At 38.1% G+C, this 23,574-nt stretch overlaps 1 protein-coding gene across 1 annotated transcript in view; it reads left to right on the plus strand.

Moving 5' to 3' along the window:
• Window positions 1-23,574, plus strand: part of TENM3 (teneurin transmembrane protein 3) — a 586,425-nt gene that overhangs the window by 396,575 nt on the left and 166,276 nt on the right. Inside the window, exon 4 of the mRNA XM_040643363.1 lies at window positions 9,744-9,981. Coding sequence (XP_040499297.1) covers window positions 9,744-9,981 — 238 coding nt within the window. The remainder of the gene's footprint in view (window positions 1-9,743; window positions 9,982-23,574) is intronic.

Raw genomic sequence — 23,574 nt, forward strand, 5'->3', positions numbered from 1 at the left:
AAGCCAGTGGTTAAAATTTCCAGGAGTTGGTTTCTTCCCTATGCAGGGCTTAAGAAACATAGCAAGATTCCTTATTGTTCCATTTGCCATGAGATTGTTAAGTCTACTCTTAGACTGAGGGTATAGCACTTCAGAGGGTCCAAGCCTCATATACGTAGGGGTCCTAGTAACAATTGATGTATTAGCTCTTGTTTCTTTGTTGGACATTAGAAAGGTTACAGAGACAGGCAGATCTCCTCAGATCACCTGCTTTGAACAATTTTTCTCTCACCTCGGTTTCTGGCCTATTCTTTCCTTTCAATTCAGTTATATTAACCTAAAATGTAAGTTGAACTGGTAGGCTGAGACTGTTGGCTGTTTTGTTTACTGTTACATCCTCAGTGCCTGGAACAGAGCCTGGTAACTGTTAGACACTCAATTCTTATACTAAATGAATCAATCCAAAAGGTATTTATCATATTTTACCCAGAACTTCCAGCATTTTATGACAGGGGAGTTTATGGGTCATCCAGATGGCCACATGGTTTGAACTAGAAAGTGCAGTGAACTCTCAAAGGAAAAGAATGCAAAGATTTAAAGTCTTTAAATCTTTCTTCTAATCCTCATTTCAAGGTATGACCCTAAGGAAACTAAACCAAATTCTCACTAACTCAGTAAGTACAGTAAGTCGGTTCATCTATGCTCACTGAAATTATACCCTCTGGTCTTTCTTTTGTATCTTCTAAGGTTTCCTCTAATTTATCTCTAAGGTTTTCATACTCAAATGTCTTTATATAAATTATCTTGCAATCAGTTGTCTGGTCATGAAGGTGATAAGAACAATATTGTTTATTTATATAGTATTTTATGGTTTTTAAAGCACATTTTAAATTTTCATTTGATTTGCCTGCAGCTTTGTGAAATGTCTAAGTGACGGATCATTTGTGGTGGAAGTTTTTACACATGCCATATTTTAACCAAAGGCTTGTAGAGGTGCGTCAGTGAACAATTCACTTTCAAAGACCTGTCTTATGTGAGAATCACTAGATAAAATAACGAACCAGAAGAACACATGTATATGAACATAATTTTCTGAGTGAGGTGAGGCCTTTCTTTTCCAATTTCCCCTTTACCATTTTAGGTGGTTATCTTATTAGTACAGCATTGTGGGGGGAAAAGGAGAGGAGGAGTCACCCTGAATTTCTAAGTATTTGTGCTCTAATATGAGCTCCACTGAGGTGTGGTCTGACTCAAAAGACGTATTTCCTTAACTCAAATTTTCCCCATTTATAAGGAAAAGTCTTGCTACTTAACTTTTTATCCTCCTAGGAAATAATGACAGCTAAATATCTAGGTAATGAATATATGAGATTTTCTGAGCAAAGGAAAAAATTATGTATGATTTACTATTTTCAATGTCATAAAAATTTTTGAATATTTCACCCTTCCTAGTAGCTCCTGAAATGTAGCCAGATGAAGGAGATGCTCTTACCTAAATTTACCATCAGAATTAATTTCCATAAGGCCACAGAGTTAGCTAATAATGGAACACAAGATTAGGCTAAATCCAAGAATTAGATGAGGATTTTAAAACTCAAAAGCTAACTATGATTTGGTCCTTGTACATTTGGAACATCTACTCTAAGCTCTGGTCACTACCGTTAAAACTAATATGGTAATAAAATGTACAACAAAAAGTTGTATATGTTTTCTTTTGGTGACCTGTTTAAAGGAAAAGGTCAGCTTTGAAGAAAATTCAGGTTTCATTTGCAATAGGTAGGAGAAGATTAAAGATATAGCCAGGAAGTGAAGTGAGAAGGAACACATTTTGTGATACAGAAACAAGGGCTTTAGCCCCATCTTTGCTAGTCATCAATAAATGGGTTGGCTCCATCTAAATGTTTGTCTAATTCAACATGGTCTGTGTATCATAGTGCTAAACTGTTAGAGGACCAGAACCAGGACTATTCCTTTATTCAACTTGCTGCTGGTGGTGTCCAGGAGGACACAAGCCATAGGCAAATGACTGCCTAGAAGGTGTTTTGTCTAACAGCACTTCTCTGGGGCTCAGTAAAATTAAAAATATTTTTGTCCTTTTGTATTTCTCTCTCTCTCTCCTCGCTCCCTTCCTTTCCTCCCCCCACCCCATTTGTCTTTTGTTACCAGATTTTACTCAGATTACAGACAATTGTTTTAATGCAACACAGCTGTCAGCTCTTCACTCCTATCCTCCTTGTGAAGTAGAGTATTTCTTCTCTAGGGACCTTTGCTGCCCCACACCTGAGATCCAGGGAAGGAAGAGGACAGACGCATGAAGGGAGTGTGTGGGACAGAGCAGTTGGGGTGGCTGTGGTGACACCTGCTCAGTCTCTCCCTCACCTCTCACCTGATACTTTCAGCCCCTCCCACACGAACAGGCACGCGCACACACACGCACACACATGCAGACATGCACACACACAGCCATGCACACACACACACATCCAGACATGCACACACACACATCCATGCACTCACACATTCATGCATACACGCACACACACAGCCATGCACACACACACATGCAGACATGCACACACACATCCATGCACACACACACATGCAGACATGCACACGCACACATCCATGCACGCACACATTCATGCATACACGCACACACACATCCATGCACACGCACACATGCAGACGTGCACACACACAAGGATATTTTAATCCCCCAGCTTTCCTATTTGGGAGTTCATTTCCACTGTGTTCCCCAAAGACCATAGCCCAAGGCCGTAAAGCAGAGAGGCACTGGGGCTAAATTGTACATAGCAGTCTGGAAGCTGCTTTTAATTTAAAAAAAAAAAAATTCAAACCGGTAAATATGACCAGATATGTTTTTAAAAACCATGTGTGTCCCCCACCACCACCTTTTAAAAATTCTTGATTTGATTCTGTGGTCACACTACATGGAAAAAAAAGACTCAGGCTGACTTCACAACAGTGAGATAAAATTCCCTCTTCTGTGGGGACTGGCAAGAAATGAGTTTATTTCTGATTCTTACGGTGTTTCTGATCCTTGCTTTGGTACCTGTTAAAGGAAGAACTTTCCTGTTCAGGCATACTTGATTGTGTGTCCTTGCATCTTGTGATAATGGTACTGATTGCTGACAATGCTTCTCAATTACAGTTGGTCCTTGAACAACATGGGTTTGAACGGTGTGGGTCCATTTATACGGAGATCTTTTTTAATAAATGCAGCCCAGTGTTGTAAATGTATTTTCCCTTTCTTACGATTTTAATATTTTCTTTTCTCTTATTTACTTCCTTTAAGAATACAGTATATAATACATATAACATACAAAATATGTGTTAATCGGCTGTTTTGTTATTGGTAAGACTTCTGGTCAACAGTAAGCTATTAGTAATTAAGTGTTTTGGGGAGTCAAAAGTTATACTCGGGTGTTTTACTGCATAGGGGGTCTGTGCCCCTAGCCCTGTGTTGTTCAAGGGTCAGCTGTAGTGTTTTCCATCATGACGTTCTTCCCTGAAGGGAATTCTTTCTTTTCTACCATGAGTAAGTTACTATTTAGCACTTGCTGTATGTCAGACACTGTATCTTTCAGATCCTTTAACCGAGCAGTATAAAATAAATGAAGCTCAGACTGATATATAACTTATTCAAGAACATATGCCACTGAAAAATAAATATCCATATTATTGTCATCTGTCTCTATGGTGCCTTTCACCTCAATGATCGTAATAGCATCGTTGCTATTTAGGAGAAATTGTCTCTACTTTCTTTTCTTCCCCCTGCAGAGTGCCATGAACATGCCTTCCATTTGCTTGGAATTGGGTTTTATAAGTTGCTTAAACTGGATTCTGTCGCCTTATCAGAGAGCCTCCATGGCTCCTAACACCTTCCTGGTTTGTCAACACACCTCACTCAGTGCATGCTGGGATCCAAGTCATTACCCCATGTTAGCGGGTTCGAGGCGACAGCCTGAAATGACACTGTTGGGCTGTACATTCTTTGGTGGCAGAGGGCTGAGCAAAATGACCGAAGTCTTACCTAGCTAATATTCATCATTAATATTATGTGAGTTTTAAAAATTATCTGCTATAGGGGCGCCTGGGTGGCTCAGTCAGTTAAGTGTCTGCTTTCAGCTCAGGTCATGATCTCTGGTTCTGAGATCGAGCCCCATATCAGGCTCCCTGCTCCGTGGGGAGCTTCTCAGTCGGCTTCCTCCTGTCTCTCTACCCCTCCCCACCACTCATGCTCTCTCCCTCTCTTTCTCTTTCTCTCTGTCTCAAATAAATAAATAAAATCTTTTTAAAGTTTTTTTTAAATAAAAATAAAACTTATCTGCTATGAGTTATGTTTATCATTTAAAAACAAGCAGCTGCTAAGCTGTCATGAAGTTATATGAGCAATAAGAACTTGAAAAAAGTCAGGCAGAAAGAAAGTGTAGTGAGTAAAGACTCTCGTTGAGCATAATACATAATTTCTAGTAAGCATAGTGCAAAGAACTTTATTTAAAAAAAAAGGAGGAAGAATATTTTGAGAAAATAACCTACATCTTTTCTAAAATACCTAATCTGGAACATTTCTAATCATAAGCATAAGCATTTCTAATCATAAGTTTTAAAATACAAGGAAGACATATAACTGTGTTTGGTAAGCCATAATATATATTGTTTCATATCTTATAGGTTTATATTTTGTATATTCGTATTTATCTTATGTAATCTTTCCATAATTTTCACCCCTTAAAAGGTAGATTTTGAATATTGGAACATCTGCTGCAATGTTTTCCTAAAACCTGATGTCTGGGGGAAATAACATGGCGCCCTGCCTGTACGGGATGAGCCCCGAAGGTTCCATTATTGCCTAATTGTTACCAATCAGTCAGCACATTTCTAGGAGTCTTTGAAGTCCAAGGCTGAGTGAAGATATTGAAGAGTCCAAAGAAATTTAAGTTAGAGTCCCTGCCTTTCAGGATCTAAGAACTGAGTTGAAGAAATAAGACAGGTTGCAAATTACCTTGCAATTAAACGTGCTATGGGCAGGCTCTGCTCTTTGCCACCTCAACATTCTCTTCATTGAATTCTTCACAAAGTATTCATTCGTCAAATACGGATTGAGTGAATAAATATTTATTACTGACCACATATCTATCCCTCTGTGCTTCTTAGGGGTTCCAAGGTGAATTCGATGTGAATCCCTCCCATAGAGTCTAACAGGAGACATGAGACCTATAAAATTAATTGTAATAGGGGAGATGAAAAGAGCCATGAAAAAGGCACAGATAAAGTACTCTAAGACTCAGAGAAGAAATAACTGATTTCTACTTGAAGAAAACAAGTGTCATCTTTCTTAGAGCTTGAAGTATGTAGGATTTGGGTATAGAAAGATAGAGGAAAATGTCTTTCCAGTTAGAAGCAAATATACTTGTATGGAAAGGTATGAGGTATACAGTGGGTACAGCAAGCTAGAACAAGATACATGAAGGGGCTTCATGAGGGAAGCATTTGCAAAAATATCTTGAGGGCTAACTGAAGAAACATGACATTTGCCTTTAGAGAGTGCACTTTGTTTTGTAGGTACCAGGAAGCCATTTGGAGTTTCTAAGAAGGAAAATGGCATATTCAGAGCTATGTCTCAGGAACATTAAACCTGGTAACTCTGTGAGGTCTAATCACCCCCTTTAACTCAGAGTCATTATATCCAAAACTTTCTCAAATCTCCGGAAAGCCTGTATCAATCAATCTGCTTAAAGCAAAGGCTACAGTTGATGTTTTGGTTGTTCTTACGTGGATCTGGTCACAGGTATTAGATTCTAAGTGCTTGTCACCAAATCTAGACCCTATTCTGTTTCCTTGTGTCCATTTCTTTTTTCTTTTCTTCCTTTTTTTTTTTTGTTTTTTTATTTTTTTCTTAGTAGGGCAGTGGCAGAGGGAGTGGGGGAGAGAGAATCTTAAGCAGGCTCCACACCCAGCACGGAGCCCAAAGCAGGGCTCAGTCTCACAACCCTGAGATTATGACGGGGGACAAAGTCAAGAGTCAGACGGTTTACCAGCTGAGCCACCCAGGCTCCCTTCCTCGTGTCCATTTTGAACCCAGGTCATAGTATTTTCCCTGGATATTCAGCTTTTCTTCCTATGAGGACTTAAAAGAGAATTTTCTATTTTCAATACCAGTAATAGTTAATGCTTTTCTCAAGCAAACGTTGTGATCTTAAAAACATCCCAAATCATGTAACTGATCATGTTTCCCTTTTTGTGTTGGCAACTAGATAAATAATTCAGAGCCAGATTTGTATCCTACTTTAAAAATGTACAGAACTGAACAGCAGGCATTTTGTCCACTCGCTTTAGATCTGGCTTTAGCTTATCTTTCCCACTTTATTTTCTTTTATTCTCCCTTTCTTCCTTTCTGTGTGTGTTTAATTTTCTTTTATCTGGTTATACTTCATAAATTTATGCTGTCTTGAATAAGTTGGTATAGATACATACTTCCACTACTTCTGGCATCCTGTAAGCCCAAATCTCTAGAGGTAGCATGCACGTCCAAGTGAATCCTCGGATTTTGCCCCTGTTTGTGGACCTGCTGCAGAATTTAAATTTCTGGCCATCCACCCCATCTCACTCAGGCTCTGCATTTATTCTCTTCCATCAAATTTTAGATTGAATCTAGCTTTCATTATCTCGATTTGTTTTATAGGGAAACCTCATGATTATGTAGTCAGATCAAAAGAGGTCCCAGCAGACCGAACACATCGTTCTGAAGTAACCTGGCTAGACAGTTAAACAGGGCACGGATCTTTGCACGATATCTTGTTCATCGTAAGTTCTCGACAGATAACTTGCCAAATGAATGAGCGAACCATGGTACTAATTATTTTTGAAACCTTAAATGGAAGTTTTTTCTCACTGTTTCAGAGTAAGAATCTTTTTTTAAAGATTTATTTATTTATGTGAGAGAGAGAGAGCGCGCGCATGCATGTGTGAGTGGGGGGAGAGGCAGAGAGAGAGTGAAAATCTTCAACCGGACTCTCTGCTGAGCATGGAGTCTGACGTGGGGCTTGATCCCAGGACCCTGATAGCATGACCTGAGCCAAAACCAAGAGTCAGCCGCTTAACCAACTGAGCCACCCAGGCACCCCAAGAATAAGAATCTGAAATTCAACGTATTCAAATATGTAACGATGACAATAGATCTTAAAATCATTTCACCTTCAAGAGCAATCTTAATATCCATGATACGTTACCATTACACAGTACTATCACTTGTTGACTTAGCATATCTTTGGAACGTAGAGGCTTGATAAATGTTTGTGGGCTGAGTGACTCAGTGGATGAATAAATGAATGAATGAGTGCATTTCACTGAATCCATAGATTAAACTAATATCGAGATGGTACTGTACTATTTCCCACATTCCAAATGGGAAAATTGAGGCTCACTATGGTGATCCCTGACAGAATTAGAAATTAAATTTGGTATCAGCTGCTACTATACATGGCTCTCTCCTCTAGTTAATATAATATCCAATACATAATTTATGTATAATATGTGTAGCATAATTCCATTCTTTCATGGAGCCATGCTTAAAAACATGGAGTCATGTGACGTTTCCCTCTACTTCTTTTTAGACACGATCTTAATACTTTTCCCTTTGAAATGTTTCTGTCTTTTCTTTGTTCCCATTGCATTGACACCAACCTAGTTAAGGCCCTTGGCTTGTTGTACAATAAACATATACATGCATATATATATATATACTTATAGACATACATATAGGTATGTATATATTTATAAAAGCAGCTTTTGAAATACTCCTTAAAGACATCCATAGCGATTCTAATCATATGCACGAATGCCGGGGAAGACAAAACTAATTATATGATACCTGAATAATAAATCTTCTTTGAGTTTTGAACTATTTTTTTTAAAGATTTTATTTATTTATCTGACAGAGATAGAGACAGCCAGCGAGAGAGGGAACACAAGCAGGGGGAGTGGGAGAGGAAGAAGCAGGCTCATAGCGGAGGAGCCTGATGTGGGGCTCGATCCCATAACGCTGGGATCACACCCTGAGCCGAAGGCAGACGCTTAACCGCTGTGCCACCCAGGCACCCCTGAACTATTTTTTTTAACACAATTAAAACTCTATGTGCTAGTTTAGCCCTCTCATTCCCTCCAAGGGTACTTTCAATTTAACCGAGATGTAGATACTCTTTTAATTTTTCATAAGCACCAAAGCAATGGGCCAAGTAAGATTTCTGTAGTTTCTGGTACAGGGATCCTCAAGCAAGAAAGTTTTATTTCATACATTTAGATGTTGTCTCTGTCCCTCATTTCAAGAGTAAGAAATTATTGGGTGTTAAGCGATAGTATATGGATTGTTAGAGACCATTAGAAATATGTAGTAATTACTGATATTATGTGCTATGGGAGGAGTTATTTTAATTATTGTATCCTGTAAAGAGATTTGATAATACATGTTCAAGCTATTACATAATAGTATTCATTTCATGCAAGCAGAATTATAGTGTTAGACTCTATTTGGCATAACAACAACTGCTGGAGTTCACACTGCAGATGAAAGATAGTCCCTGTGTTTCCTATCCTATTTTAATACGTGCATTTATATTAATAACATGATTTACTACATCACTTTAAAATTATATTGCACTTTGAACTGCATTTAGTCAAAAATTGGCATCTTCTATGTGTGGAACCATGATAAGTTTAGTATTAAATTAGGGAGTCATCTGTCTGTTTGTTACAATGTGGTTATTTGTGAATTCTAGCGTGTCCAAAGCAGGTAATGAGATTGAAAAGTCAGTCTCATGTTACACTGATTTGTAAATTTTAACTTACGACTTACTAAGTTTTGGGGAATTTTCCCATGGTTCTAACCTAGCATTGTGTTTATATTTTCAAGTTGCTGGGTCCCTTACGATTGTGGTTTAGAACAAAATATTTGTACCATTGACATAGTGGCATGAGTCGCTCTGGTCACCTATGACTTACTCCAAAATGTAGTTTTACTGCATACTGTGAAATTGGAAAATCCGTTCTGTGTGTGTTCTAATGGATGTAACGGTCATTAAGTATATGAGTCTTTTGACGTCGTAATCAGATGTGATTCAGTCTGTTAAATATCCATGAAACAACATCTGCTTCACAGAGTGACCTTCTGCTAAAGAATACTTAGCGTCTATTAGTGGATCGTAATGCAGATCCGTGTTATTTGAAATACACTAAACTAGAGTAGTCTACTGCTGTTTAGCAACTAGCTTGTAATAATTTATTGCAGTTAAATAAAGCTTAAAAAAACTCCATTAAATAATTATAGGGATTATATGCATTTCGAAAACCTTTGTGTTCTACTGAAATTACCCATTTAATTTCAGGGTTGGTTTGTTAAAAAAAGCTGAATTCTAAAGGCACATTAGGGGAGCTGTCAGATACTGTTTTCTGTAGGTGTTAATAAAACCAGATGAAAAAAATCTGAAACAAATTAAAACCAGAACCAATTTTACCATCTGTTGTATATTAATTAGTACTTCGTGTATCAAGGGTAAACTTGCTCTTAGAGAATGTCACTGAACACCCGCTTAATAGAATAATATGCAAATGTTTTAGGTTATGGATTTAAATGCAGTTTTTAATTCTAATTCATCTGCAGTGGATCCCCCAAGAAATTGGTGGTGTGTGTAGCTATGTATGTACATATATAAATATATATGATGAATTTCCTTTGCTTTTTTCAGAGCAACCTGCAAACAACCAAGGCCAGCCCACTCTGCAGCCTTTGCCACCACCCCATAAGCAGCACCCCGCACAGCACCATCCGTCCATCACTTCTCTCAACAGAAACTCCCTGACCAATAGAAGGAACCAGAGTCCGGCCCCGCCGGCTGCTTTGCCCGCCGAGCTGCAAACCACACCCGAGTCCGTCCAGCTGCAGGACAGCTGGGTCCTTGGCAGTAATGTACCACTGGAAAGCAGGTAACCCCTCTGTGGGAGACTCTCAGATCATCTGACTGTTAGGACCGCACAATGTGTCTGCTTGGGGAATGCATATCCTGCCATACTCAACACACCGTGTTGTTTTAACATCGAACATTTAAAGATACACTAGCCTCACCCTTTTCTTGCTTAAGAAATGTACCATACTTATTATATAATCTGTGTTTTGTCTTCTCTGAGAACAGCTCCAGGTTACTGGTAGTTTTTTAGTTGCTGGGCCCGTGAACTTTCTCGTCCTTTTCACATAGTGTGTAGGCTACAAGAGGCGAGAATAACTGCCTTCAGTGAATATCTAACTTACTGCTGTTTTTTTCCCCCTTATTTACAAGTTATCGGGCATGTCGAAGAAAAGATGGAGATGTAGGATGTGATTCTGGGTCCCATATGTAGCTTGATCCAGTGAACACGTTTAGCAGAGACTTGGTTCTAGACATCCTTCCTTTCACAGGATACGTTGTGCCCGTTACATCATAAAATCATAGTGGATTCCTAAGCAGGAATAGTGAAGCACAAGTCAGGTGACCATTGTGAAGGGTATTTGAGTTTCTTGCCATGGAAAGGAGATGGGACCTACTCTCTAAAGTTTCTTCCAGCATCATTTTCAAGACATCCCACTTGTTCTTAGACAGTAATATTAGACGGTAAATTCTTCCTTATGATGTAAACCGTGCGACTCGAATTCTGACACAATACAGTCCTCTTGCCCCGTTTCTGTGTGGTGGCCCATGGGCTGCTCTCAGTCTTGTGTTCCAGAGGCTTCCCCAGCTTAGTGTCCTTTTCCTGTACACCTCCCGGTATTTCAGTGAGGTTCTTAAGACTTCTGACACGGGTTGGCCCACAGGAAGCAAACTGCTCAGAGGAAAGCGTAGGTCAGGAAGAGCTGTTTTGAGTTAATCCATTGCATTGGTAAATATCTCCAGGCACAGAAAAATTTTACCTTCTTTCTTCAGACACAACCTTGACAGTCAATGTCTTCTTTATACCATGTACCGCACAAGCCAAGTATGGTGTCCCACCTCACTGGCTTCCCGCTGACAGCTTTGTGACGAAATTCCCCAGACATTCCTGTCAGTGCTTATTTCTTTTCTGCCCTAAGCTTCCATTAGGCTCAGGGAAAAAGAATCATCACCACATAAAATCCAGAAAATAGAGAACGCTGGACCCCGGGGGAGAGTATCCCCCCAAAACGCCCTGTCCCATATTCCCCTGTAATGCCAGCATTTAAATTAGCTTCTGGATGAAGAAACAGGCTTCACAACGAATAAATACTGATTTTTTTTTGCCATTAAATGCATGATCTAAACCAGTTCTGCCCTGAGGATGAGCTGGCAGGAGGTCCTCACAGTTAGTTGTCAACAATAAAAATCTTTTTCTTTTCTTTTACTCTTGACCTAAGAACATGGTTCCAAGGAACTCTTGTCTTCTTATCTATAGTGTCAGCCAAGACTAGTTGGCTTTTACTGTTTATTTTGTATTATTGAACACTCGTCTGGGAGAGATTAGAAAGTACAGAAGAAGTAGGCAAACAGGAGATTTCTTCAGTTAAGACAGAGAGTCATGTCTACAGATCTTTTTTTTTTTCCTGAGGTTATTAGCACAGAACTAAATTTACCCAGTGTAATTAATTAGCACACACTGAACAGCTCGTCAACACTGATTCACTATTTTCATTTGGAAAAATTTTATTAGGAAAAAAATAATTTTCCAGTTGAGTCATCAAATTGAACATGGATAATTGCATTGTAGTTGACAATAATTGTTTTGACAAATACGTATGAAATATGTCGAGTTCAGTCAGCAGAAACGAGTTTCATTTTAGGGATGTTGTAGCGTTCAGAAGCCTCAAAAACCGGGTCAGTAGGAGAGCTGGTATTCCTTGAAGCCATGTCTCTAGCGGAGATAGTTGGAATCATCTGGGGGGAAGATAAGGTGTGTTCTTGCTATTCCTCGTATTGTGCTAATGGATTTGGGTTGCTGGGACACGAGGAGGGAAAGTAGTTGTTTAGAGGACAACCGTTCTAGCCGTATGTGTAGTCGTAGTTCATTTCTCCGTATTCAGACCGTGTAGGAAATCACGCTCAGGGTGATCTGAAAGCAATACCGTTTGAAATTCGAAGCAATGCCATTAGTGAACCATTCATGAAATTACATTTTATAGTTTTATGAACTGACATAGAAAGGAAAATCTACCAGGTGCGATTATCTCGTGAACATGTATATGAAGAATAATGAATCCAAAGAATGTAAAACCTTTCAGTCTGTCGTCCAGTTGTGTTGTCTTCTCGTTTCCAGGTGTCCACCTCTCCCAATATTGCCAATCAAAAGCACGCGGTATTTCAGCTTACCACGTACTCAGTGGCTCAGCCTGAGCCACGATGCGAAAATCTCACACTGTACTGAGTACTACTGTGTTTTCTTTAATAGTCTCACTTGGTTGGAGCTCTTGAGGTGAAGAACCAGTCTTATTTAGCATTGATTTTTCCTTTTTTAGTTAAGGTTCCCTATTGAGTACGATCCTCAGGCTCAGTTTCAGCTGTATTAACAACTTCATCCAGATGTGTGTCCGCCATTGACTAGTTTTTAATCTGGGACACAGTTTCATCTTTGGCAATCACTTTAACACATATGCTTATTTTACTGATTCTCACTTTTCTGAAACTGTCATTTAAAGGGTGTAAGTTACGAAGCATGAAACTCCTTTCTGTGTGTGTCGGAATCTGTATGCTTTCTTTGTCCCCAGCCCTTTTCTCCTTCCGGTGTTCGTTGATAATAGCGGCTGGCAGGTGGGCACATAATAATCCATGAAACTCTGGGTAATGTGTAGACTTAGTCTATGCGAATTGGTGGAGAAGGCATCAAAGATTTTCCTCCTTGTCCTGTTTCAGTGCAGTTTCTAGTCTGATTTATTAAAAGCATTTATTTTTTCACCAGCAGTTTCTTGATTCCATAACAAAGTTTATTTCCTTTCTGTAATGAATTTAACATTTGCTGCTGCTGGAGACAATCGATATCATCGTATACTGTACATTTCAACTCAGTAAATAGAGCCATTCTGGTCTATAATCTCTAGTGAGTTTCAGATCTCCTAGAGTCCCATCCAGACCCGGATAAGCATTTGCAGGTTACAAGCATTTCCTCATTATCTTATCATCTCCAATAACAGTCAGCACCCACATATAATACCAATCCTTGCCTTGAATTTTCCTTTTCAAGATTCCTTTTCTGGGCACTCAATATTTCTTATACTTTGTATGATTTAGTTTGAGGGCGTTTGCTAGCCTGTAGCTCATCTCTGGTTATTTTACACGGTAGCAGCTTCAGTGCGTGGTACTAGCTGCTGCCAGAGTAGAGAGCAGCTGAGGAAGAGCTGGGACTCGACCCAGTAACGGCAGCAGCCCTGCAAGGCGGAGTACAGCAGCTCTCGTTGGGAGCCCTGACCTTCAGCAATTGTGAAGTTAATTGCCTGCAGGTTCTTCATTTATATATGTGAATTAAGTAGCTTAATAGTTACCTATTAGATGTTAACAAAATGGTTCGTTTGTAGCCATTTAATAAAAGATTTATGAAAGTCTTGTTTTATTATAAAGTCTACTTTGGCATTGATAGTTCATTAGTTATGTTCCCCTAGCTCTTTACCTTGCACTTCAGTAATGCTTTGCTAATTATTAATGTATGAAATTGCATATTAAATTACCTCTTTATTATTGCATTTTTTTATTTAAATATTGAAATGTCCTGGGCTGCTTTAATGTGAGATCAATTGCTGTATCTTAGGGGGGGAAAAAAAAAACCTAAGCAGAAGTATTACTTACTAAATTAAGATCTTCTCCCTTTTTCCCTCTTTTCATCTTCACTCTAAATGGTTCTAGGGAGAGGCAAGACACCCATACAAGCTTTGGATATCAGTCATCCTTTCCTATTAGAAACGCAGGCAGCAACCTACACGTTGTGGCCTTACGTACCAGGCAGAGCTTTCCCAGGTGAAAAATGGTACCGTCACCTGCATGCTGGTAACCAACTACCGTTAGCAAGATAGTAAGTAGTTAGATGCTCCATAATTACAGATACAGCTTTAAGTAAAATATCGCTGGGAAGGTAATCCACTGACTTAAGTTTCCGGACGGACACCATATCCTTCTGTTAAAGATAGTTTGGGGGGGAAGGAGAATATCACAGAATATGGAAAAGAGATGTAAAAATGAAGCTAAGGTTACTGAACACCAGCCTCAAAACTGGATCTGGACCTAGGCTAAGAAATTCTTAATTGATCTTTGAGAGTCTCACCATCTCTGTTGTTAAAAACAAGCAAACAACAACAACAAAACCCCCCTGTGAACCTATCTAAAATTATATGCCAATGAATAGTAAAAATCAATTGGATTCTGGATCTCTTGAAATATTTCACCTTTGATAATTTACAATATTTCTTAAAAGGCTTGTAAAGGGACATGTGTGCATTTGTAAGAGTAATAGGGAGAAGGGGCGCCTGGGTGGCTCAGTCAGTTAAGTGTCTGCCTTCAGCTCAGGTCATGATCCCGGGGTCCTGGGATCAAGTCCCGCATCGGGCTCCTGGGTCAGCAGGGAGCCTGCTTCTCCCTCTGCCTGCTGCTCCCCCTGCTTGTGCTCTCTTGCTCTCTCTCTCTGACAAATAAGTAAATAAAATCTTAAAAAAAAAAAAAAAGTAATAGGAAGAAAGAGGAAGAAGAAAGTATGATGTATAAGGATTTGCCAGGTGCTGTTTATATTTAAGGCTCATTTCAATTTGTGGCATAAAAACTTTTGTCTCAGTGAGAGGAGGTTAATTCAGAATGCTGTTGTCCTAAATCAGTGTCTAAGTGCTGTGCTGACTGTTTAATTTTTCATCAAACCAGACAGTTTCAGAATGAAAGGATTATAAGAACTTGGGCTGCCTGGGTGGCTCAGTCAGTTAAGGGTCTGCCTTTGACTCAGGTCATGATCCAAGGGTCCTGGGATCAGCCCTGCATCAGGCTCCCTGCTCAGTGGGGAGCCTGCTTCTCCCTCTGCCCCTCCCTCTGCGTGTTGTGCACAGGCATGCATTCTCTCTCTGTCTAATAAATAAAATCCTTTAAAAAAGTATTAAAATAATAAAAATAAATAAAAAAGAAAGGGTTATAAGAATAATTGCACTAGAACCTTTATATGTGTAAAATGAGACTATCCTGAACACAGGGGGACATACTGTTACCCAACTAAGTTTTATTCCCACAAGTAAAGTTGCTTGTTAAGCCCATATTTATTATGCCTAAGATAAATAAGAAAAAGAAAGAAAATGAGAGAGGTAGTGGAAAAGCAGCCATTGGTTGGAATACAGCCATTGGTTGAATATAGCCATTAGATGAATACAGCCATTGGTTGAAGACAGCCACTGGTAGAGTACAGCCATTGGTTGAAGACAGCCATTGGTTGAAGATAGCCATTGGTTGAAGACAGCCATTGGTTGAATATAGCCATTGGTTGGAATACAGCAATTGGTTGACTCTCAACTTGAATTTTTCTAGTTTCTATGTCAGGTTGTAGCAAATATTTAACCCTTTGTCAGCCCCTTCACGGAAAAAGCTTCTGTTGTTCTCTAAATATGTAGTTCTTAAAATAATACATAAAATATTTGTTTTTATTTTCTTCTCACAATAGCACAAAGATAAGAGGGAGCATATATTGAAGCCAACATATTGAATAAAATTTTGTTCAAGAAGTTCAAATTTAGAATTTTAAATGTAAAATGTTACATTTAAAGGTAAATCATATATTCACTAAAAATGTAAAACAAAGGTAAAATTTGGTCCTGAATTTACTCAAAGAAGGAACAACTGTGTGTCTTTAGCTCTGTAGCAGTATTATAATTTTTGTTTCCAAAACTCTTCAGCTCTACTGAAATAGAGACCTCATTCTAAAATAAAGTGTGGGATTAAAGGTGATTACTAAGATAAGTGAAAGCAAAAGCATGATTTTTATTTATTTATTTTTAAAGATTTTATTTCTTTATTTGAGAAAAAGAGAGCATGAGCGGGGGGAGGGACAGAGGCAGCAGGAGAAGCAGGTTCCCCGCTGAGGAAGGAGCCCGATGCAGGACTCGATCTCAGGACCCTGAGATCATGACTTGAGCCAAAGGCAGATGCTTAACTGACTGAGCCACCCAGGTGCCCAAAAAACATGATTTTTAAAATGAAATTATTATTAACTAATTGTAATGCTCCTGCCTCAGGTTGCTTATTTAGCAGGTATCATGCCAATAATTCAAATGGAAAAGTATACTGTGGATTGATAATAGCTCTAAAATGAAGGTCATTCCCAGGAGTCAAAATTGATATATATTCCTGAATAAAACCTAGTAGTTTTATTTTTAAGTATCTTTTTTTTCCCGCAAAATGGTTTTATGGAAAAACTAATCTGTAACAAAACCTTGGCATTGAGTGTGGAAAGTTCCGCCAGTTCTGAGTGGAGCACACAGAGGTTCCACGGGGACAGGTTGGAGGGGGGCCCGGACAGTTCCACCAGCAGGCATTTTCTCTTCCCCTTCTTGAGAGGTGGGCAGAAAACCTCTGGACCAGTTTCAGCAAGCTCCATCCTGAAGCCTCGCTCTGTGGAGCCCTCCGGGTACTTCAGAGCCCGGCTAAACCCTGTAGGTGGGCGATGGCAGCCAGCTGCTTCTCCTTCAGTCTCTCAGTCCTGTGTCTCTCCTCCCTAAGATCGGGTTTAGCCCCACCAGGAGGATGGGAGTGCTGGGACAGGGGTGTCACACTTCAGGACATCACTTCCCACAAATATTTTCTTTCTTTTTTTAAAGATGTATTTATTTATTTTATAGAGAAAGCACAAGAGGGAAGGCCAGAGGGGGAGGGACAGAGAAACTCAAGTAGACTGAGCTGAGTGCAGAGCCCAACTCGAGGCTCGATCTCATAATCCAGAGATTACAACCTGAGCTGAAACCAAGGGGCTGACACTTACCCCGCTACACCACCCAGGTGCCCCTGCACAAACATTTTCAAATGAAGCAGGACTCCAAAAGAAAAGAGTTAAGAATACGTCTATTTGCGGATAGGATGGGGACGTAATCTAATCTGTCACAGTTTTGTCCAGCTGTATCCGTAAGCCCAGATACAAACACAGTTCAGCGTCACAAGCGGAACCTGTGCTCTGCAGTCAGCCGGTTTTCATCCCGGGTCCATCACTGAAATGATCTCTGTAATCATCTACAGATTATTTCAGTCTCAGGTCAATTTCCAGCGCCACCATACTGCTTACTGAAAAGACTGTTGTGACTTGAATGAAGCACGTAGGTAAAGTAGCCAGCAAATGATAGGTGCTCCATAAATGTTTTTAAAACACAACCAAATAATAATAGCAACCATTGCATGGGAGGAGATAACCTAATTAGTTAACAGTTGAACAAATATAAATATCATTTATCGTCAAGTAGCTCTCTTCTCTCCAGCGGACAAGAAAAGTATTTATCTCTACTGGAATAGTTACAGTCTGATTTATCTTTGTGTGGTAGGTGGGTCAAACCCAGAGCCACAGATTTATCAGAATAAAAGCTCTTGCTTCTTTCACTGTTTCTGTCATTCAACAAAAAGTAAGGTGAATTTTTGCAGGTAGGAACCCCAAGTCTGCTCATTTCATTCTTGAGAACGGAAAAAAATCTTTAAATTATAATGAAAGGCAACTATTCATATTCTTGAAACATTTAATTAATGAAAGTAGTAAATGTTTGGAATGAATCAGTCCAAGCCTTGATAGATGCATTGTCTCCACATCAGTCAGATGGTAGACCTCAGTTTTGCTTAAGGTGTTTGAAGCTTTAGGTGTCTTTTGAGCATGATGAAGATACCGTACAATAGAGTAGGTGTGTTATTTTGTTTAATTGAGGTGAACCAGTTTCTTTATAATAGCAATTAAAACACCAAGAAAGCACGCATTAATTATTCGCTATAGGCCTTAAGTGATTTTTGAAAGCATAATTTCAACAAATTGCAATTACTGTATATTCTGATAATGTTTGGTTTTGGATAACCAGCAATCTGTATAAAATATTCATACACGGGGGTGCCTGGGTGGCACAGCGGTTAAGCGTCTGCCTTCGGCTTAGGCTGTGATCCCGGTGTTATGGGATCGAGCCCCACATCAGATTCCTCCGCTATGAACCTGCTTCTTCCTCTCCCACTCCCCCTGCTTGTGTTCCCTCTCTCGCTAGCTGTCTCTATCTCTGTCAAATAACTAAATAAAATCTTTTAAAAATATATATATATTCATACATGATAACCTTAATTTCCATAGTACCTAAGAAAATGAATTCTTAATTACTTCTAACACATTTCTAGCCACTTCTCTGAACATGATCAAAGTCTAAGGTCATCCCTGCCATGACTCTGGTCATAGCTAATGACTGTGATTTACTCCTTATCTTTTTCTGAGTATGACCTCTTCATTCTGAGGCACCCCTCTTCCTCCTCCTCAGCAACCGTTTTGTGAGGTTTTTTTTTTTTAATCCTTTTACTCTTCCCTAATATTGTCTGTGAAAATGTTTCAATCCTCTCATGTGTGTGTACATGCTTGTGTATGTGTGTGTGTGTGTGTGTGTTATCTCTACCTAACATCAGTATTACAGGGTGATTTTATCTTTTTCCTAGAATTAATTTCTGTCCAATTTTAAAACTGTGTTTTGCTCTAAAATTTCATCTTCTGGTTACATCACCAACTCACAAACACCCTGTCAAAGACAATTGCTTCTCGCTTCCTGTGTTTCTTCGTTTTTCCCTTGACATAGTTTCGGCTTTGGTATTTCTTTATTCAGACCTGAGGTGAAGTCTGTTTTCTAGTATACCATTTTCAGAAGCCTTTCTCCTTAGGCTGCAAGATTACATTCTTGGATATGCAATTAACCAGCTAAGCTTCATAAATTCTATTTGACATCCCCTCCAATTCTACTGTGACTCTCTTTGTGATTTCTTCGCATCTCACCTCATATTGTGAACCACTTGAACTATTACCACTGGAAGCCATCTTGTTTCAGTCACACCCTGCACTATTATGAGAGTGCTTCTTTCTGCTCATGGAGGCGTGGAGAAAAGAATGGTTTGGGGACAGACAAATCTGGTTAAAATCTTAATGTTCTACTAGCTATATCACCTTAGGCAGATTACTCATATATTTTTATCTCTCTTTTTTTTTTCCATAAAATGGGTTTGGTAATACTTCTGAGAAATTTTATAAGGATTTGTTGAAATGTCATTGCAAAGTATCTTTAGTTTCTTTGCTTTTCTTTATACTTTTCCTCTGCTATACATTTAAGAGAAAAATAATGAATTCCGTATTTAGAAAGATGAATAATAACTTAGAAGGTGGTAAAGGCTTGGTAAAGGAAAGGCAATGACAACTAACAAGAATTGGCATGTTGATTGATTTTTGTGATTGATTAGAAAGCCTTTTCAACTTGGGAGATAGGTATTTTTTGAGCGAGAATAACCGGTATTTTTCCTGTTTGGTTGGGGTGACTTCCTACAGGAGATCAACTATGAAGTAAATTTTCAAAGACAGGGTTTGCTTTAGGAAAAAGGAACAGTGACCCTAAGGGGAGGAAATTATCTGAAATCCTGGTGGGGTAGTGATGTCATAAAATGAATCCTGAATGCATTCACTCTTTCNGGGGGTGTTTATGAACGTCTTACAGTGCATCTGTATGAAAAACTCAAGGGTGTTATAGAGGACCTGGAGAAGTGGTAACTACTTTTGAGAAATACATGGACTACATTCCAGAACAAATTCAGTTAGAGTAAATTTTTGAAATTACCTTATCTTACCTTCTTTTAGAGGCCATTGAGGTTTAGTAAGCTGCCTGAGGTCACATGACTAGTCGGTGGCAGCTCTCAGCTAGATCCCAGATTCTAAATTTGCTCCTTTTCTTCTCCTAGTGACTCCAGTTTTGTTAATTACATATGAAAGGAACTAAAAGCACTCAACCCCCAAATACATGTATTTATTCAATTATTACTTGTACAGATGTAGCAAGGTACTAATCTCATGCACATTATCATACATATATAAAACTAAAATTTGAAAGGATGAAATGAAATAAATAGCATTTCTAAACAATTTTATTTTCTTTCAATCTGTCACTTAATTTTGTTTGTTTAGTAAATAATTAAGTATATATTTATAAGATAATTACATATCAAATATTAATCATACTATAAACATTTTTTGACCCTAACGACTATATGAATTTCCTTTTGACAAATAAAAATTATATACATTTAGATTGCACAGTTTGATTTTTTTAAGTTCATTAAGTGTATGTATACACACATTGTAAAATGATTAATATATCCATCACCGCACCTGGTTAATCTTTTGTGTGTCTGTGTGTGTGTGTGTATGTGGGGTGGGAGCACTCAAGGTCTACTCTAAGCAATTTTCAAGTATCCAATACAATGTTATTAACTATAATCCCCTGGCTGTACATTAGATCACCAGCACTTACTCATGGTATAACTAAAAGTTTGTACCCTTTGACAAGCATCTTCCCAATTCCCCCACCTCCCCAGCCCCTGGCAACCACCATTCTGCTCTCTGGTTCTATGAGTTGGATTTTTTTTAGATTCTACACAAGTGGGATCATACAGTATCTGTTGAAATTTGACTAATGTCTCTGATGTTCTGGCAAACTAATTAGAAGTTGTTAAATTTTCACATCTTTAAATAAACAAGGACCAAACTCACTCACATACCATGTTTTGCAGACTTTCAAGCAGTTCAGAAAAATTAAAAATTGTTATAGATGGCAATCATTGTTCTTGGCAACAAAATAATATATTGATGGGAATATTTCCAAATGTGAGTTTCAAAAAATCCTGTCTGAACTAAGAGTTTCTTTAAAGAAGCAGTACTTCCTTCCTTGTTCCTGAATACTGCTTTACCTTGAAGGGGCAGATTAATAATTTTTTCAAAAATATGTTCTTGGTACTATGCTACTGATAGCCACTGTCATCCCAGAAAAGATCATCAAATTTGGACCCTTCTCCTTTTTATATATTTAACTCTAAGGTTTATAACTCTTGGGTACTTTGCCATGAGCTAGCTGGCTAACCTTGATGTGGTTGAAAACGATGTTCAGAATCCCTGCACAACTTATCCCAAAGAATTGCTAAGAGTCTTGTGTTAATTATAATCACACACAAGCAGCAGAAGTTAAAGGTGAGAGCATCGCTGTCAAGTCCTCTACTCAGCAAGCTCACCCTTCTCTCAGGGACCCCTCACAGATATCAGCGACTTTCCCACAAGAGGACCGGAAGCAGCCTCCGCTATCATCACTGTATTACATATCATTAAAGCTCAGTATCTGTCTTATTCTTTAGACAGGAGATAAGTACAAACTGAAGTGTGTTTTATGCACAAGTTAAGATATGTATCTCATATAGAAACTACCACTATATTATGTAACTGGTTAAGAACATAAATTTTAGGGCCAAAAAGACCTGGCTTTGCCTCTGTATAAACTTTGACAAATTAAGCCTCAATTTCCTCATCTTAAAAAAGTAAATTTTATTACACACACACACACACACACACACACACACACACAGTGGGGATTTCGTGAAGTTAAAACTAGAGAATAGTTTCCTTGCATAGAGTAAATAGGTGCTCAGTAAGGTTTATTTAAAAACTCTTTCCTCTCTTTGGACTGGTGGTTTTGTGTTTTGTTTTGGTAAGTAGTTATGGTTCACTAGCACATATGTGATTGACTAAGATACCTTCTGCATCTCTTACAATCCTGAAATTCTTTTATTCTTCATAAACTTACATCTACACTTGAAATTCTTCTATCTAGATCGTACTTCCTTCTCAAACTTATCTAGAAACTCTGAACAGTTTTAAGCGTAGATGGCCATCGATAATTGAATGAATTAATAATTAAAATCTTGTTCAAGTAGCACATAGGAATTTTAAGATTTTTTTTTTCATTCCCATTTTAGTTTTAATATATTTAGTATGTAATTGCCAACAGTAGGTGTAATTGACAATCTTAAAACACATAGGAAAATATCTAATATAGATTTGTGCATTTGATGCTATGGCCACACCATTATAAAAACTAAAATTTAAAACAAGGGCTGTTAAGCTACTTTAACCTTCTTGGTAATGGTAAAAGAAGAAAAAAAAAATCTGCATATTTAACCTATTGTTCAGTTCCTAATCCTCCCAAACTCTGTAACAAGATTTTGTGCTTGATTATAGATGTGTCTATGTTTAAATAAGTCATAATAAAAATATTTTGCTTCCTATTATAACCCTATATATTTTTATACAGCTGTGGTCATACTTAAATTTTATGTTATGTAAGTTTCTCACTTAATACTGAAAAATAAATATGAATTCACTAAAATGCATTTCCCACAAATCACATTAATACTCTAGAATTTTTCTTCCCAGTTTTCAGAGATCAAAGCTATACTTACCACGATCATGTTTGTGTATTCAGTATAATTACAAATTGCTACAGTGGCAATTGCTAAAATATATAATTATTCGTGCATTCATATTGCAGAATTTTTTGGTAAAATATTAAGAACAGGTTTTGTCTGAAAGCACTTTTTTGTACAACCACTAATAGCTCATATTAATTCAGGTAACAGCGGTGAAATGTATCTTGTTTATAAACTTTTCATTTAAGACATTTTTCTTGCTGGGCTCACCTCCTGGTGTGAAAGTTGTCCAAAGATAATAGCACATCAATTCAAAAGTGTAATAGATTTGAGACCACAACATGCTATCAGCATGAAGAAGTAGTTTATCAGTCTCGCTAACTCACTGTGTCACAGCTAGAATCATTACATATTTGTTCTTTTGTTTTCACATCAAAATATATAATTTATATTCTAATGTTGAGTACTCACTTGGGGGGTGTTTAATTTTCTTATTTAAAATATTTTTTTAATGCATACCATAATTAATTTAGAGGTAATAAAAGAAGAGGCATTTTAATTAGTAGGACTCTAAAAACATGTTCTTTTTACAATTCAGGGATGCATAGTATAACTACTTGCTATAAAACATTTTCAATTAAGTTTATAGTAATAGTATCTTTATATTAGAGGCAAAATAATTAATCCATTTAGAACCAGCCCTGGCCAAATCTTAGAAAATTTACACACACGTACACACGCACACGCATATACACCTATGCTTGGACTCACCCTATTTCACAGTTTTCAGAGATTAAATTATCAAAATGCAAAAAGAAAAATATTGAAGTTCAGTCTGTTATTGGCCACTGTAGGTAAATTTTACTATTTCCTGTTTCCCTTTATGTCAATCCTTGACATAAGCCTTTTCAGTTTTGAGCTCCCGTTTGCTAGTTTTTATTTTTAGTTATAGCTTTTGTTGAGTTCTGTTGCTACCACAGTGGTTATTGAAATGAATTAAAACCTAGCCCTCTAAGTACTTTCTGCTTTCCTCATCTGGGTGAGTACTCTTCTCGGTTCTCCTGCTCCCACCCTTGAAAGCCTGTTTGAAAATAATATCGAAAGACTGAGAGAAGAAACTTTGTCTTTAACT

Source organism: Ursus maritimus, unplaced genomic scaffold, assembly GCF_017311325.1.
Source record: "Ursus maritimus isolate PB19 unplaced genomic scaffold, ASM1731132v1 scaffold_28, whole genome shotgun sequence".
NCBI classification, from domain to species: Eukaryota; Metazoa; Chordata; class Mammalia; order Carnivora; family Ursidae; genus Ursus; species Ursus maritimus.